This window comes from Daphnia pulicaria, chromosome 6 (genome assembly GCF_021234035.1).
Source record: "Daphnia pulicaria isolate SC F1-1A chromosome 6, SC_F0-13Bv2, whole genome shotgun sequence".
Classification (NCBI taxonomy): Eukaryota; Metazoa; Arthropoda; class Branchiopoda; order Diplostraca; family Daphniidae; genus Daphnia; species Daphnia pulicaria.
In genome coordinates this window covers 17,646,367-17,662,803 of record NC_060918.1, presented here as the reverse complement: position 1 = coordinate 17,662,803, position 16,437 = coordinate 17,646,367, and the positions used below count along the sequence as shown (strand labels likewise).

The 16,437-nt window shown below is 40.1% G+C and overlaps 1 protein-coding gene and 1 long non-coding RNA gene across 2 annotated transcripts; one reads left to right on the top strand and one right to left on the bottom strand.

Moving 5' to 3' along the window:
- The first annotated feature begins 655 nt into the window (after window positions 1-655).
- On the top strand, window positions 656-12,225 carry LOC124342314. The gene is made up of 2 exons (XR_006918772.1): window positions 656-813; window positions 12,154-12,225. It is a non-coding gene; the product is annotated as an uncharacterized LOC124342314 (long non-coding RNA).
- Window positions 6,840-7,831, bottom strand: LOC124342309. Its single transcript, XM_046795278.1, has 4 exons — window positions 7,749-7,831; window positions 7,619-7,687; window positions 7,381-7,543; window positions 6,840-7,323 (listed from the first exon to the last, which is right to left on the bottom strand). Exons 1-4 carry the CDS (start codon window positions 7,754-7,756, stop codon window positions 7,252-7,254), a joined length of 312 nt encoding a protein of 103 aa, XP_046651234.1. The 5' UTR covers window positions 7,757-7,831; the 3' UTR covers window positions 6,840-7,251.
- Window positions 12,226-16,437: the final 4,212 nt, after the last annotated feature.

The window sequence follows — 16,437 nt, the reverse complement described above, 5'->3', positions numbered from 1 at the left end:
TGATGGGCTTTGCGACAGTTGTGTGCTGTTGGGTTTCTGCATTAAGAGGCAAGTTTAATTCAGATTGGGGAATCATTTATATTTTGTTGCGGCGATAAAATAGTTTGAATGGGGGATCCTATCCAGCGTAATAATATGGTCCGGTTTGGTTGACTAATTGTTTATCCTCTTCAGCTAGAGAATCAAACAGGTTTTTACGTTCCTGTTGTGTGACGCGGTCGTTGGAAAAGCCCCCATAAGTTCTAGAATAAAAAAAAAATCATTAGATTATTTTGTAGACACTTGATAAATGGGAGAGTATAGACCTTATTAAGATCCAAAGGTATGGGTCAAGCCGACCCCTTAGCGGCGCGTTGCAGTGTGAAGGGGTGCCGTGAAAAGGAGCTTTTTATTTGGCTCGGCCCATGGTGTTGCTCGTAGGACTTTTCGGGTTAATCGTGCCCGAGGGAAGAAAAGGGGGGAAAGGAAAGAATGAAAAAAAGAGGGGACCAGACTTTCCTTTTCTCCCTTTTGACTTATGAAACGCAGCATTGTCGGGGATATCCCACGACTTTTCCCCTTCTTTGAGAATCTCACATACTACCATACTGTCAAAAATATGTCGAACAACCATATTACCTAATTTCACTTTTGATGGCATCGGCGACCAAGAAGTTTTTCCTGGTCGCCTTTTTGTCACTCACGTCTTCCAGTGCGGTTCTATCCATATCAGGATCTTCAGTGGATTCATTTTCTTCCAAATGCTTCCTCAGGAAATGAGCACGGGCGTTTGAATGGGACGAGTAGTTTTTAAAGCACCACTCATTAGATGAGGTGCATCAGGTCGCTCTCGCTCTCTGTCGTCTATCCGACAGGAGATTTTGAGGAAAGAGATTCCGCGGGGACATTCCACGACAAAATTCTTTTAGAATGCATAAGAATAGGTTCTGCAACGGGATTGATGCTTAATGATTAATGGTGTTTTTGACAGTCGACTTTTTAAGAGCCACATCGCAGAGTGGATTCCTCTTCTCCAAAGTTTCAGGGTACTGCCCCGATGCCGATCCCGCTTTTCAACTGCAATGCCGTAAAAGTAAAGAGGGAAGACCACCGATAGGCCGTCAAGCGGGTGGAATCGTCGAAATTTTTCCACTCTGATAAAGAGTGTTAGGCAGTGCACCACGAACTGCCCCGATGCCGCTCCCGCTTTTCAGCTGCAGTGGCGAAAAAAGTAAAGAGGGACGGCCACCGATATGCCGTCCAGCGGTTGGAATCGTCGGAATTTCTCTACTCTGATAAAGAGTGTGAGGGAGTGCACCACGAACTGCCCCGATGCCGCTCCCGCTTTTCGGCCGCAATGCCGAAAAAAATTAAGAGGGACGGCCACCAACATTGCGTGCTTTACCAGAATTCTTTCACCCACTCTCCTTTTTTCCCCTTGTTAACGCTAGAATTGTCTTTAAAATGGGGGGAGGGAAAGGAAAAGGAAAGCATTGTCTTACCGTTTGACGCAGAAGCCGAAGTGGAAGATGTTGTAGCCGGCTGGTTACCGCTAACATTCGCCCCATGCTGACGTTGAGTCGAAGACATCCTGGTGTAAACAGTTTTCTCAAACTCAACACTCAAAAAGTCCACTATAATTTTGGTTTCCCTCAATGTGTTTGTTATAATAGATTATGTTGTTGTGCATGCATTAGATTTCTCTTTTGATGGACAGACACATGGGATACACTGGAATACTTTGTTCATGGGAAAATTTTAAGCTTCAAACAACAGTAGGGGAGACCGGGGCTATGTGGGACATTTTTTTTCTTTACGCTGCCATTTATATAAAAATTAAAATTCTGAAAAAATTAAAGTAAAGGGGGTGATTCCCTGGCATTTATTTACATTTGGTAATTATTTTAATTTTTTTCGTTGATTCGAATAAGAGTTATGTGATGAAATGCCAACATGAAAAAATGCCGAAAAAGAAAAAAAATTAGGGTTAAACGGAACAGAGCCAGGGGTAAAATTGAACATCGTTTTTCTCTGCAACGGCTTAATTATATTTATTAAATAATGCACTGGTGAAAAGGAAATTCATTTTACTTTCAGAAGTGCTGAATTTTTATTTATTTTATAAAGCAGAAGTGGAGATACTACCAAAAAAGTTTTTCCGATCATTTTTCCTTTGTTTTTGTTGCCAGGGGGCGTTTTTCTGGAAATAACGTTGATCTGGCAATACCTGTTTTACCCCGTTTTCCATGTCCCGTTTAACCCGAACCCAAACAACATTAAATAAACTAAATTATTAAATACTTAGGAACCCATTACAAAAACAAAATACACCACCTTAAACTAGGAATAAAATTGCTATCAGATAGCTATTTAGGTTTTACAAAAATATTGATTTAAGTATCAATAAAATAAAAAACTAAACGTCTTAAATATTTTTTCAGATTCCTATTTTTTAAATTTCCCATAGAACAAGAAAAATAAATCACAATTTCAAGAAATAAAGTTTGTATGATAAATAAAACGTAATTGAACATACTCTGCATTAATTTCACAATTTTTAAACGAATTTAACATGTTTTAATTGCCTTGTACATTATAGCCCCGTGTCCCACATAGCCCCGGTCTCCCCTACTCATCAACCTAAGTAAAAAAATTTCAAAAGCAAGAATTTGTTTCTATTTCAAAAATGTTGGAAATATCTTTTGTTTGCATTTTCTTTGCAGACGAGTTAGACTGGATGCATTACTAGTTTTACTTGAAGACATTCTTTATGCTGAAACATTCCTGGGTGAGCAGTTGTTCGATTCCCCAGATAAACGGAACAACAATCGAAAAAAGATGTTGGATAAGATTGTTATGACTTGTCAAAGCCGTAGGGAGTTTATAGCTAAAGACAAGATCGTAGCAACTACAATATTGAACAAACATCCATGACTGAAAGATATGAAAGAAACTGTAAGTTTTCAGCAAAGAAGTGTTACCATTCCTGACAAAATAACTAGAATTGATCATTTTTCGTTTAGATTGAAGATTAGTTGCAATTCTACTCCCAAGACTTTCGTACAGTTGTGCAAAGATGTTGAAGAAAAAGTGGTAGCTCATGGAAAAATTATTTTATAAAAAGTTGTCAAGGCGGAGGAAAATTTCGGTTTATAAGAGTTCCTATTTTTATTCGTGGTTTTTAAATTCATTATTTTTTTAATCGATGTTAGCTTGCTATAATATTTGCCATATTTATATGTTGATATTTTTTTGAATTATATAGTATTTTTTTCTTTTCAGAATGTAGTCTTCACGAGGTGTTAGCAGCTGAGGCAGAAAAGATGTTTCTTTCAGCGATTATAGATATTAATGGGCAATATTTGGTCAAAGTTGACGAAATATCAATTCAACTATCTCCACATGTTACCCAATGACAGAGGCATTTACTTACCTCACCATGTATTATTATATTCTAAATCTAAATTACCCAATTTTTCTTAAACACATTTTTCTCTTCTTTGAAAAACTCTTTAAAATCGTGGCTTTGGCTTCATCTGATAAAGAAGTTGATGTACGGTTCTCCATTGTATATTTTGTTGATAATGAAAATGTCCCTGAAAATGAATAACACAATTTTTCAAGTTTCATACTGATATTTTCATTTCTGCATTTAAACATTATCGTTTGTATTTGCTACAATGTACGATAACAGATAATGGATGAATAATTTGAATGGTACTACAAGAACGGTGCAAAAACGGAAATTTGACATGAACATGAAGCTAATGACATAAAAATGAATGGATTCACGCGTAAACGTTATTTAAATATACAGTTATTTTGTTTAATTGAGATAAGTAATGATAACGGTTATTTGCAGAAATGTTTTCTTATTACATAAAGTTTGAACTAAAGTCCCTATAAACTATTTAGAGGCTTAATCAGACCTTGGATTTTGTAACTATATGAACCAAAATTAAACGAATGATCCTTGAGATCCAGCAAGAGACAATAGATGATTTTAGTAAAAAATTTTAAGTTTATCTACCGTAAAAAAATTTATTTCAATACATGAACACACTATGTTTCGGACGGGATTAAAAAAAGCAATTGTTTAGCTATAGCTAAACCCAATTTTACTGTCAGAAAATATTTTTTTTTACGAAGAAGAGGACGGCCTTTGGTAGCTTGGACCATCGATTAAACGATGACGAAGGCCTATGGAAAACTGGGTTGGGGAAGAAGGACGAATACGACAAAGAAGAAAAGGGAGATGCCAAGAAGAACTAGCAGAAAACGCCGAAAACTAGAAGACATGGAAGAAACTAAGAAAGTAGGGCAAGGAAGAAGAAGAGGAAGATTCAAGGAGGCTGGAGCAAAAAGTGAGAAGCCGAGTAAGAAGAAAGAGACATCAAAAGAATGAGACAGCAAAAGGACGAGACAGAAGAAGGAAGTGAGAAAAGAGGAGACGAAGGCCTATGAAGAATGGACAGCGGAGGATGGGCGAGGAGAAATACGAAAAATAAGTAGAGGAAGAAGCCAAGAAGAGCTATCAGGAAGCGGGAAAAAAATACGAAAAAGGAACTCCTACTGAAAGCTGAATAGCCGGTTAGACGGGGAAGAATACGAGGAAGAAACTGAAAAAGAAGAAGAGGATAGGAGGCTGGAACGTCCGATAGACAAGGAAGAAGACCAAAAGAAGACTGGATTGTTGGGTGGAAGTGGAAGAAGCTGTTATTACCTCTGGTGTTACCATTGTTGTTGAAATATAGTATAATTGATGCTTTCAAAGAAGCTTGAAAAGGGGACACCACGATCAACGCACCTATAGCAGACTATAGGTGGAGTTCACTACAACCAACACAACGACAGGTATGATTCATACATTTATTGCAGAATAACCAAAAGGTTATGTACATTTCTAATTAGGTCAAACAAGATATTGTATTTCTGAAGAAGGGTTCCATCAACAAGATGCAGAAACAATGTTATATGCTGTCCTACCCACCAACCCTATATTCCATGCACTGCTCTGCACTGCGAAATATTTCTGCGGATGAATTTACAACGACAACTACTGGAAAACTGCATAGTTATTGTCGTCAGCTAGCTCTACGAGGATCGTCACATTAATGGAGACGTCATCAGAAAACAAGTAATTGGCTTTTTGTGTTAGATAGCGTTAGATAGCGTTAAAAAGAGATCAATAGAACTGGTTGGATCTGAACAGAATTTATCTTTTATTAAACCTCGACTTACAATAGCTAAATTTGCTCTTTATTTTTGCATCCGTTGGTTGGGTAGGATTACTTTCAATAGGGAAATTGTTTTTAGTAATGAGTAACGCTTCTGCTGGTTTCATTTCCGGATTGTTGTGGGCTAAGTCATGCAAGAATATAGTGTACTGATCGGCTACTTTTTCTGTTTTCTCACCGCCTCCCTTTTTTTTACGTTTGCAGTTTGTTTATGTAGGATCTTATGTCGTTTCGGAAGGAAGACAGAATTCCTTAGGATGCTGGAATTGAATTCTTTCTAGCATTTGGGCGGGACTCATTTTATTTTTTTGTCGTATTCTCCGCAATTATAGAGATTCTATCTCAACTTTGTACGGTTCAAGATATTTGGGGCCATACATCTTGCCTACTTGCGGTCTTTTGGCCCATCCTTTGTTGAAAACAAAATCAGGTACGAAGTCGGCCGGGCATGGGGGGTAGGATGCCTCAATGTTATTCTACGAAATAGGAGTGAAACAAATTTTCCCGTCGTTCTGAAGTTGGAGAGCTCTCTTAATGGCGTAGCTCTCCATGTTTCTTTTATTTTTTTCTCTCTTCTGAATTTTTTGGACAGTGTTACAGAACGGTTTCCGAGTCCTCCATCTAGCTCCACGTTTTTGAATAGCTTTGTCGCACATCACAGTAATTCCAGTTGTTTTACCGATCGTTGTAACCTCGCTGTAACCCATTTGTATTCCAGTAGGTGACTGGATCTCGGTTGACAAATTAGTAGAAGCAGCCTCGTTTGATGTTGACTGAAGGGTTGAAAACGTGAGTGTAGTGTCATCTTCTGATTCATAGTCATCGGTTTCTTGTCTAATAGACGCAGTAATACTGCACGTTTTTTCTGCAAGATTAACCTTGATGATAGTACCTTCTTTCTGATCTGAATAGAACAGCTAAATTATTATTTCTATCGATTCGTCCATGTCAATATTCCTTACCCGAGTGTTTGAAGACTTGAATTGCATACGTAGGGATGTTGCTGTAGTCAGATGCGTAGTTGGTTTGTACACATCTTAGAGTTTGAGGAGGTTTGTCATACTTGAAAATAATATCGTTTGACCGCTCGACGAATTTCTTCAATTTTCAATCAAGCGAGGCAAAATCCGTATCAATTCCAGCTAGTTTTTCCCGATTTCGTCTGACGAGCTCAACGCTGCAGTTGTGTACCCCTGCAATTTGTAGACGACGCTCACCAAAATCACCCTTTTCGTATTTCGCCTTAAGGCCCTAAGGGCAAAAGAGGGTTGTATTCAGCCGTAGGCAGTACGAAAAGGGTGATTTTGGTGAGCGTCGTCTACAAATTCATCACAAATTAAGCACCGCCCATTAAAAATGGCTGAGACCCCGTTTTGAAATGGGAGGCGCTTATTTGAACTTTGAACTAGAAATACACACATTTCGGTTGATTTAAAAAAAAAAATAAAAAATACCATGAGAATCAGCGTGAAAAACTGATTCTCATGAAGTATGTTAAAAACAAATCGAAATTTCATGCAAAGACCCTATTCATTCGATTGCCACTCATCGTATTCGGGATCATGCGGGAGTTCACTTTGCTTTCGAATATTTTCAGCAGGATACCAATCGTCACTTCTACGGATCATTTCTTATCCCAATTTCCTTTCATACAAGTGCAAGCACAAACACAGCACTTGTCGCATTCCATGCATTTCCTTTTTCTACACTTACAGTTTGCCATTCAACATATAAAACATTTAACTATAAAAGAATAACGATGCACCTGATCCTTGCAACAATGACTGTCATATACTGAACTATTTTTCCTTTGTTCCATTCTGTTCGGTTTCCTTTTATACCTTTTCTACCTTTTTTTCCGTACCCCTACTATCTTTTTTGTTCATAGAAGGTCAAGTGTAATGAAAAAGACAAAAAATACGTAAAGCCGAACAAACTTTATTACATTAACCTTACACACATCACATTACTGTATTTCTGCTAAAGTTCCATTCGCGCGTAGCCCATTGAAAATCAAAGTGATTTTCGTCTTCATTTAGTTGTCCACCGTGTTCTGCGTCATAAATTTGATTGTAGCCTTCTTCAGAAACCCAAAATCTCGTTTGACCTAATTGGAACTATGCATCATCTTTTGGTAACTCGGAAATAAATAATTGCATAATACCTGTAGTTGTATCGGGGGTGGTGAACTCCAAATACAATTCCAAATTATATATGTTGACGAGAGCTTCCTGTGAATCAACACAGTCGTAATCAATTGGTATTCCAGGATGTGCCAGCATGTTGTGCTGATGTTTGTATATGTTGGCTTGGTAGTGAATAAGATTCTGAAAATAAAACAAACGAGTTAAGAACATTAGCATTGAACTCAATATTTGTTTGGTACAGCAGCATATGATTACCTGGCAGTAAATTGTTTGTCAACTACTGACTTGGTGTTTGCATATGTTGGATTTGTAGTTAATAAGATTCTGAAAATAAGACAAACATGTTAATAAAATTAGCATTATACTCGAAATCTGTTTGGTATACCTGCACATGATTATGTGGCAGTAACTTTTTGTAGACTAGTGACTTGCTGTGTGTATATGTTGGATTGGTAGTAAATAACACTCTGTAAATAAGACAAGCGAGTTCAGAACATTCACATTGTAATAAATATCTGGTTGGTATAACCGCACATGATTACCCGATGACTTGTGACCGTTTGATGGCAACTGCAGGAGAAGAATCACCAATAACGGTTGTAAACAAAGGCACTTTTAGCTCAATAAACATAGATTGTCCAGTACTTCCAATAATATGCAGGCGTGAATTGATCAGTTAACAAACATTCACGAAAGATACGTAGAATAATAGCACAAAATTCGAATAAACTTGAAAGAGAGTCTGAGCTTGTTTTGAATACGTCAGTTAACCGACTGAAGCCTAGTCTTAACTATCGCCAATCGACCGGGAAATGGGGGGTTTCGAGGGTGGCCACTGAAAAGACCCTAAAGGCAAAGAAGGGGGGATGTTATTATAGGATGTTATTATTTCCAGCGCTAGGTGGCTTACGGGATGAAGGCCGGCATGGCCAAAAAACGAAGAAATTTTGGGAATTTTTTTTCAAAATTTCAATCATTAATATCTCGGCTTCTAAGCCGAATATTTAAAAAATATTTAAATATTAAAATAGAAAATGAATAGAGGGGCTATCCCATAATTTTAAACCAATTAGATTATTTTTAGGTGCAGCAGTTGACAAGAAAACTGCTGCACAAAAACCGAAAAAAAGTCCAAATTTCGGCTACCCCCTCTCAGTCTTTTTGAAATATCTCCCAAACTACAAAAGCTAGGCGATTGCGAATTTTAGCAATCGACTAAGCGACAAATTTTGCACAAAACCCATCTATTTCTTAATTTTTAGAACCCCCAGCGACGTTTTCCGCTAAATCAAAAACGGTCTCTTTGAGTGGCGAATCGCTTGTTAAATTTGAGCCGGCCGAAATCTTTACAACAGTTTCGAACAGCGTACAAGATAAAATGAAAGGACTGCGTAGCATTTCTTTACAATCCATGAGCCGTTCTACCAACGCATTGAGATTTAAAAGACTCTTACATGTTGTCTATTGGAATCCAGTAGCCTCTTCTCTCTTGCTTCCGATAATGGTCCACGATGACACTGTTTTGGCAGCAGAATCTAGTAATTTGCTCGTAATTTCATTGATAAAATCCATTTTTGAAGTTAGTTATTATATTATTATTATATTTGACATTTATATAGCGCCCTTTAACAAGACTTGATCAAAGGCGCTAACATTTTCATGGCCAGGGAAACAGTACAGTTTTGCATCAGCGGGGACAGTTAAACAGATGGGTTTTTAGGGCGGATTTAAAAGTTGAGAGTGACTCCTTGGTTCTAATATTCGGTGGCAGGCTGTTCCAAAGGACCGGCCCAACTCTGCAGAAAGCACGATCCCCATAGTGCGCTGTTTTTGTTTTCGGCACCAACAGATGTTTTGCACCTGTCAGTACCGTCGAGTCGCGCAGCTTCACCAAGTCGGCAAGGTACTGCGGCGCCAATCCGTGCAGACAGCGGTAGACTAGTACCAGGACCTTGAATTCAATTCTTCTCTTAACCGGCAGCCAGTGCAGGTCTCTCAGTTGACGAGTGATGTGCTCTCGCCTTCCAAGGCGCAGAATTAGCCTAGCCGCTGAATTTTGTACTCTCTGCAGCTTTCCAATCACGCTCTCTGGCAGGCCGACTAGTAGAGCATTGCAGTAATCGATAGTTGATATCACCAGCGCTTGTACCAGCGTCCGTGTTGCGTTGATGTCCAGGTATCTCCTGATTCTGGCAATATTTTTGATCTGAAAGTAGGCCTTTCTGCAGACTTCATTCACATGCCTTTCGAACGATAGGCCAGAATCAAGAGTAATTCCAAGGTTTCTCACACCTTCCTCCGGAGTAACTTGGTGGCTGCCGACCCGAATGGTTTCCAACTCGATGCCTTTCCCTCGTCTTGACGAAGGTAGGACTAGCAGCAGCTCCGTCTTGTCACCGTTCATCTTTAGCTTGTTGGTAGTCATCCAGTCATGCGTCTCATTATAGCAATCGGAGATACGCCGATAGGCAGCCAGTTGATCTGATTGATCTCCCTTCAGGAGATTAAAGCTAGTATAAAGCTCGATTTCATCCGCATAAGTATGTAGATTGATCTCATGCCTACTCACGACATCATGAACAGGACTCAGATGAGCGGTGAAAATTGTTGGGCCGAGTACTGAGCCTTGTGGCACACCCGACATTAAAGGCAGTGGCTCAGATTTCACACCGCACACACTGACGGACTGAGTTCGTTCGCTTAATTACGATTGGAACCACTGAAGGGCAGAGCCAGTTATCGAGAAGCGATTCTTGAGTCTCTCCAGTAAGGCTGTATGGTCTACTGTATCAAATGCCGCGCTCAGGTCAAGCAGCATTAATACTGAGCCATAGCCCCCGTCCGCAGCCATTAGCAGGTCATTCACAACTTTCACCAACGCCGTCTCCGTCGAGTGATACACTCTATAGGCTGATTGCGTCGGGGCCATTCGCCCCCCGTCAGTTAGGTGCACATTCAGCCTTTTAACAGCGATCCTCTCCAGAAGTTTGCCGATGAAGGGAAGATTTGATACTGGACGGTAGCTCGAGAGTAGTTCAGAGTTCAATGTCTACTTTTTCAGAAGCGGCGTAATGAGTGCCTGTTTTAGCTCCACTGGGACAAATCCAGATGACAGGGAGTAATTTATCATTCGAGTAAGCGATGGTGACAAAATGCCCACCATTCGTTTCAATAGAGACGTTGGAATGGGGTCCAGGGAGCAGGACTTAGTTGGTGACGAACCAATTGTCAAGGCTACATCTTCCACCGAGACCGGCGTGAACTCTTCCATCTGTAATCCTTCTGACTGCTCCTGGTCGTCCGGAAACTCACGTTCAACAACTGCTCCGTCAAGTTCAGTCCTTATCTTGACAATCTTATCTTGAAAGTACGCCCGAACTGGTTCAGGATTGCATTAAGGGATTCATGACTAGGTAACGTTAGTCCACCCTGCCGCCCAAGCATTCGGTTCACCACTTTAAATAGCGCACGCTGGTCTTTTCCACATTCACTTATACACGAGCTGTAATAGCTGATTTTTGCAGTTCTGATGGCTTCAGACAAGCGGTCACGCATCCCGCAGAGGATCTGTTTGTCGATTTCCAGTTGACGGCTTCTCCAACGACGTTCAGCTGCTCTGCTACTTCTCCTTGCCGCCCAAATCTCATCATTGAACCAAGGGTTCAGTGGACGTACAACTATTGTCTTCGACCTTGGTGGGAGATGTTTATCCAAGCAGGAAATGAGACCAGAGTTGTATTGCCGCACTAGTTCATCGCATGATTCAGCAGGCTCGCATACAAATGGCAGTTTGGCAACATCTTCTGCGAATGCCTCGTAGTCAATGGTCTTGAATGGGCGATAAGATATCTTCTTTGTCGGGAGAATGGGGCGGGACAATCTGAGCACGCACTCGATTGCCAAATGATCACTGAACGGGCCACCTACAGTCCCCTCCATAAGTATGGGATCACCCCGCGCCGTTCCATAAGGCGGCGTGTATTTTTCTAGTTGGTTTTTCGGGTGGTAAAAAGTGAAAAAATGACATAAATTCACAAAACTTGGAATTTATGTCATTTTACCTCTTTTGTTTTGTCTGAATTTTTTTCAGATTTTTTCGTTCATGGGATAGGCCTCTAAAAGTGGCTCCGAAAGTATCGGATCACTCCGACGCCAACCATGTTATCTTATGACCCGAACTTGTTTTTCACATAGCTTTTTATATATTTAATTTTTAAGAAGGAATTTTTATTTTCAAACCGTGTATACACTACCCTTTCATAAACTAACTGTGAGTTTTGCATAATGATCCGAATTTTTTTCGAATTTTCCCAGATTTATTCGTTTCCCAAGTTTCTGAAATCAGAGACTGCAGAAAACTTCATTTACGGTTTACAACCTCTATCAGCTGGCGTAGGCAGGAAAATTAGTGTCGTTTTTATACGCCCCTTAAGTAAAAAAGGTAGCAGAGCGCCAGTGGTGTATAGAAACGACACTAATTTTCCTGCCTACGCCATGAAACGCAGCATTGTCGGGGATATCCCACGACTTTTCCCCTTCTTTGAGAATCTCACATACTACCATACTGTCAAAAATATGTCGAACAACCCTATTACCTAATTTCACTTTTGATGGCATCGGTGACCAAGAAGTTTTTCCTGGTCGCCTTTTTGTCACTCACGTCTTCCAGTGCGGTTCTATCCATATCAGGATCTTCAGTGGATTAATTTTCTTCCAAATGCTTCCTCAGTAAATGAGCACGGGCGTTTGAATGGGACGAGTAGTTTTTAAAGCACCACTCATTAGATGAGGTGCATTGATATCTAGTTAAAAAAATACAACAATTTAAGAGATGGCATGATTAATTGATAATTAAAGCATGGTATAAGAGCCAATGGTAGGGATACTCCTATCCCTGAGAAGTGTTGTCTTTTCAGGAATGTCTGTTTAGCAGCGCATCGATGGATCCTCATTTTCTCCTTTCTTGCGAGCTCGTTCTCGAATTTTACTTGGCAATTTCTCCCTTCTTGCAGAATCCCACATACTACCTTCCCGTTCTCCCATCGACAGGTCGCTCTCGCTTTCTGTCGTCTATCCGACAGGAGATTTTTAGGAAAGAGATTCCACGGGGACATTCCACGACAAAATTCTTTTAGAATGCATAAGAATAGGTTCTGCAACGGGATTGATGCTTAATGATTAATGGTGTTTTTGACAGTCGACTTTTTAAGAGCCACATCGCAGAGTGGATTCCTCTTCTCCAAAGTTTCAGGGTACTGCCCCGATGCCGATCCCGCTTTTCAGCTTCAATTCCGAAAAAAGTAAAGAGAGACGGCCACCGATATGCCGTCCAGCGGTTGGAATCGTCGAAATTTCTCTACTCTGATAAAGAGTGCGAGGGAGTGCACCACGAACTGCCCCGATGCCGCTCCCGCTTTTCGGCTGCAATGCCGAAAAAAATTAAGAGGGACGGCCACCAACATTGCGTGCTTTACCAGAATTCTTTCACCCACTATCCTTTTTTCCCCCTTGTTAACGCTAGAATTGTCTTTAAAATGGGGGGAGGGAAAGGAAAAGGAAAGCATTGTCTTACCGTTTGACACAGAAGCTGAAGTGGAAGATGTTGTAGCCGGCTGGTTACCGCTAACATTCGCCCCATGCTGACGTTGAGTCGAAGACATCCTGGTGTAAACAGTCGGTGGTGCTCGTCGTGGGAGTAATGGACGGCAATCCGGGAAAAGTAATCTAAGCCGAAAAAAAAAAAATTAAAGAAGTTATTCATGATTAAAAAAAACCTCACACTACCCACACCCTCACACTACTCACACACCCTTGTTATTGTAGAGCTGTTGAACCAGCTCTTCAATAACAAGGGTTCAATTAGCAGTCAAGCAAAGCCAGCCAACGAGTGACTAATTTAAAATTTTCTTTAGGTTGGTCCTCAAACACGTGGCCACCAACATGGCCGCCATGTTGGTGGGCCTCGACCGCCAGCATTTTTTCCTTTAGTTGGTAGAGGATTGACTAGAAATTTAAAAGATTTAGACATTAATATTCAGTTATGCTTCTGAGAAATTAACAAACAGAAAAATGTGGAATGATACCCAACTACATGTAAACAACAGAATATTTACTGATATTGTGAATGGGTTGTATGATAATTAATAATTAAAATAACCTGTAAAATTGCTTCCTCCTCCAGCCAAGTTTTCTTCTCTCTCGAATCTCCCATATCCAGGGCTAGCTTAGCTATTTATAAAATTCAAAGAAAATAATTATGTTGCATTTTAAAGTTTTACTAATCCTAATCTACAATCAACAAACCTTGCGTTGATGTGACGGGAAGCCCAGACACCCAAACGCCATTTCGGGTGAACTTTAATACTTTTAGAATGGCGAGTAACATTGAATTTTTTCTCCAGATTTGTAGCACCACAAGGATAGATAGGTGCACTGATGGAATCTGAGAAGTAAAACAAATACTTTCATATGTCCTTAAATTACAGTTAACGGACCGTTTACTTAAGTTCGAGTATTCGTTGCTCCATCATTGATTTTCTTCCGGGGATCCCGTATGGAAATGAAGCGTTACATTTCTCACCGGACTTGTTTATGATGGCACAACAAACCTAAAAATTAATTTTAAAATAAGAGAGGTTGTCATCTTTTATATAGATAAATTTTCCAGCTGAGCTCACTTCAGCGACCTCTTTCCGAGGGGAAATTAGCTCACGCTCGATACGACCGTATTGGAGCTCCGATTCTCTCAATTTTTTCATTCTTATCTTTTGCTCTTGTTGCTTTTTCCGTTCTTTGCACGTCAGCCAGAGGCTTCCTCTTTGGCTTAACGACCTCTTCCTCATGAAAGACTCGCAAATGTTTGTTATGACTGGAACGATCACAGTAGTGTTTAAAACACCCGGTGTCTATTTGACTCTCGCATTGGAACCTTAAAAAAAATTGTAGGAAACAATGGCAAGTAACACACCGCTTACGTATTTACCACTCATGCGTCCCACAAAATATCTACCGCACTTTTTTTGTCCTTGTTGTTGGTGTTGACTAAGACGTTTTTTCCAGGCCGCCTTTTTTTACTCACGTCTTCAAGTTTTAACCTTTCTTAAGGAAGACAGATCCATATCCTGAGAATTAATACCCTTGAGTTACAGCTGTAGCCATATTGAGGTTGGTGTTGATTGTTGATGGTGGGTGATTTGTTGTGACATAACTTTCCTTTTCATGCCGCCCTTTGTCGAGGCACGTCGGCCAGAGGGGGCCTCATTTTCTTCTTGGGCTGTCTAGCTTCTTACTGAGGTTTTCTTTCATATGGATGCAAACATGATTCGGTCAATTCTAATTTCGATAGCATGTTGGATCTTGGCTCTCGCACTGAAACCTATAACGATTTTTTTTTAACGATGGCAAGTACAGATCGTTAACGGACTTATCTCTCATGTTCCTTGACTCGGTGGATCCTCATTTTGTCCTTTCCCGCGAGCCCGTTCTCGAATTTTTCTTCGCAATTAGTCCCTTGTGTTACTTGATTTGAACCTTTGTTACTATTTCACGCCAAAAGCTGAAATTGATTACCTTATCTTCTTCCTGTTTAGCCTCTTTTAGGGTAGCAATAGCTATGGGGTAAGCGCCGTACTCGTAAGCGCCGACTAGTGCTATTTGAGTGGCACTTGAAATGCAAATAGGAAAAGACATTATTATTAACAACAACAAAGAAAAGGCTTAATAAATTACATAGTTTTACTCTTTGAAGGATCTGTTTCGTCCGACAAAGTGTTTACTGCACTTTTTCTCTCCTTAGTCTGGTACTTAAGGTTTTTTTCGTGTTACTATCGGCCACATCGCCAAGTGCCTTCCTCCCCTTAGGCTTACGCTTAGGCTTAGGCTCAGTCTCAGTCTCGGGCTCAGTTTCTCCTGTATGTTATTTGTTGATGTGCCTTTTTATGTTACGTTTGTGTTGGAATGTTACGTAACACCAACCATTTGATGTCAATGGGCATTGAAATCTGAAAATAAAAAATTTATTTAATTGAAATGACGATAAAGGATATCGAATCCTTTACATTTTATGTATTGCTAGTCGGTGATCCTTCATTTCACCTTTCTCCTCGAGTCATTTCGGATATTTCACGTCGCAGAGCGTCCCATCATTATTCTTAATTAAACAACATACCTAAATTTGATTAAATGAGAAAGTGGATTAAAACCTTTAAGAAAAAAAGGTTAAATTCATTTACCATGTTATCGATTTATTTAGCCCCTACAAACTTGTTGACCACAGCTTCGGCCATATTGTAGAAATCTAGGGAAAGAGCGAGCTATCATATATTCATAAAGACTATAGATGGACAAGCTGGCAAGCTCTCGGGCCAGCCGAAAAGGTGAGTAACGACCCGATAGGTGATCAGTACCGTTCCCTCCTCGAACCCACCCAAAACGGATCGAGTCCAACGAAGAAAAGAAACGAAAAAAAATGATTTTTTTTATTTCGGTAGAAAGGAAATAGCTGAGAGCGCAGGTTAGGAACGAATATTAATTAAAATAGATCCCCATTGAACTAATCCCATCAAACATTGCCATTTTTCACGATCTCTGCTGCGTTTTTGTTGCGCGTTATGGATTGGATTCAGACGGAAAGGAGCACTTTTTTCCAGCAGTGTCTTATCCTTCATCTGTAAAAAAAAGAAGAAGGGAAGAAGAAAAAATGTCAAATAGAAAAATCCTCATACTCTGCCGTTCATCATGTGGGAAAAATACAAAAGATGGTTAAGAGATGAATATGTGTGTGTGTGTGTGTGTGTGTGTGTGTGTGTGTGTGTGTGTGTGTGTAAAATGGAGGAGTTGTTCAAACGTCATGCACGCTCTCTCCGTCTGTCTGTAAAAAGAGGCTGCCGCGTCGGACTCCGAAAAAATGGATTTGAATAACAGCCGGACGGCACGCAATTCTTTTCTGCCATCGTCTGTTAAAATTTTTTCATTTTCCGTCTTGAAAAAAGAAAAGAAATTTGTTTGTGTGATGAACAAACGACACATGAGGAATAAAGTTGCTCCTCCCTTGGCATTAAAAAGAGGAGGGTATT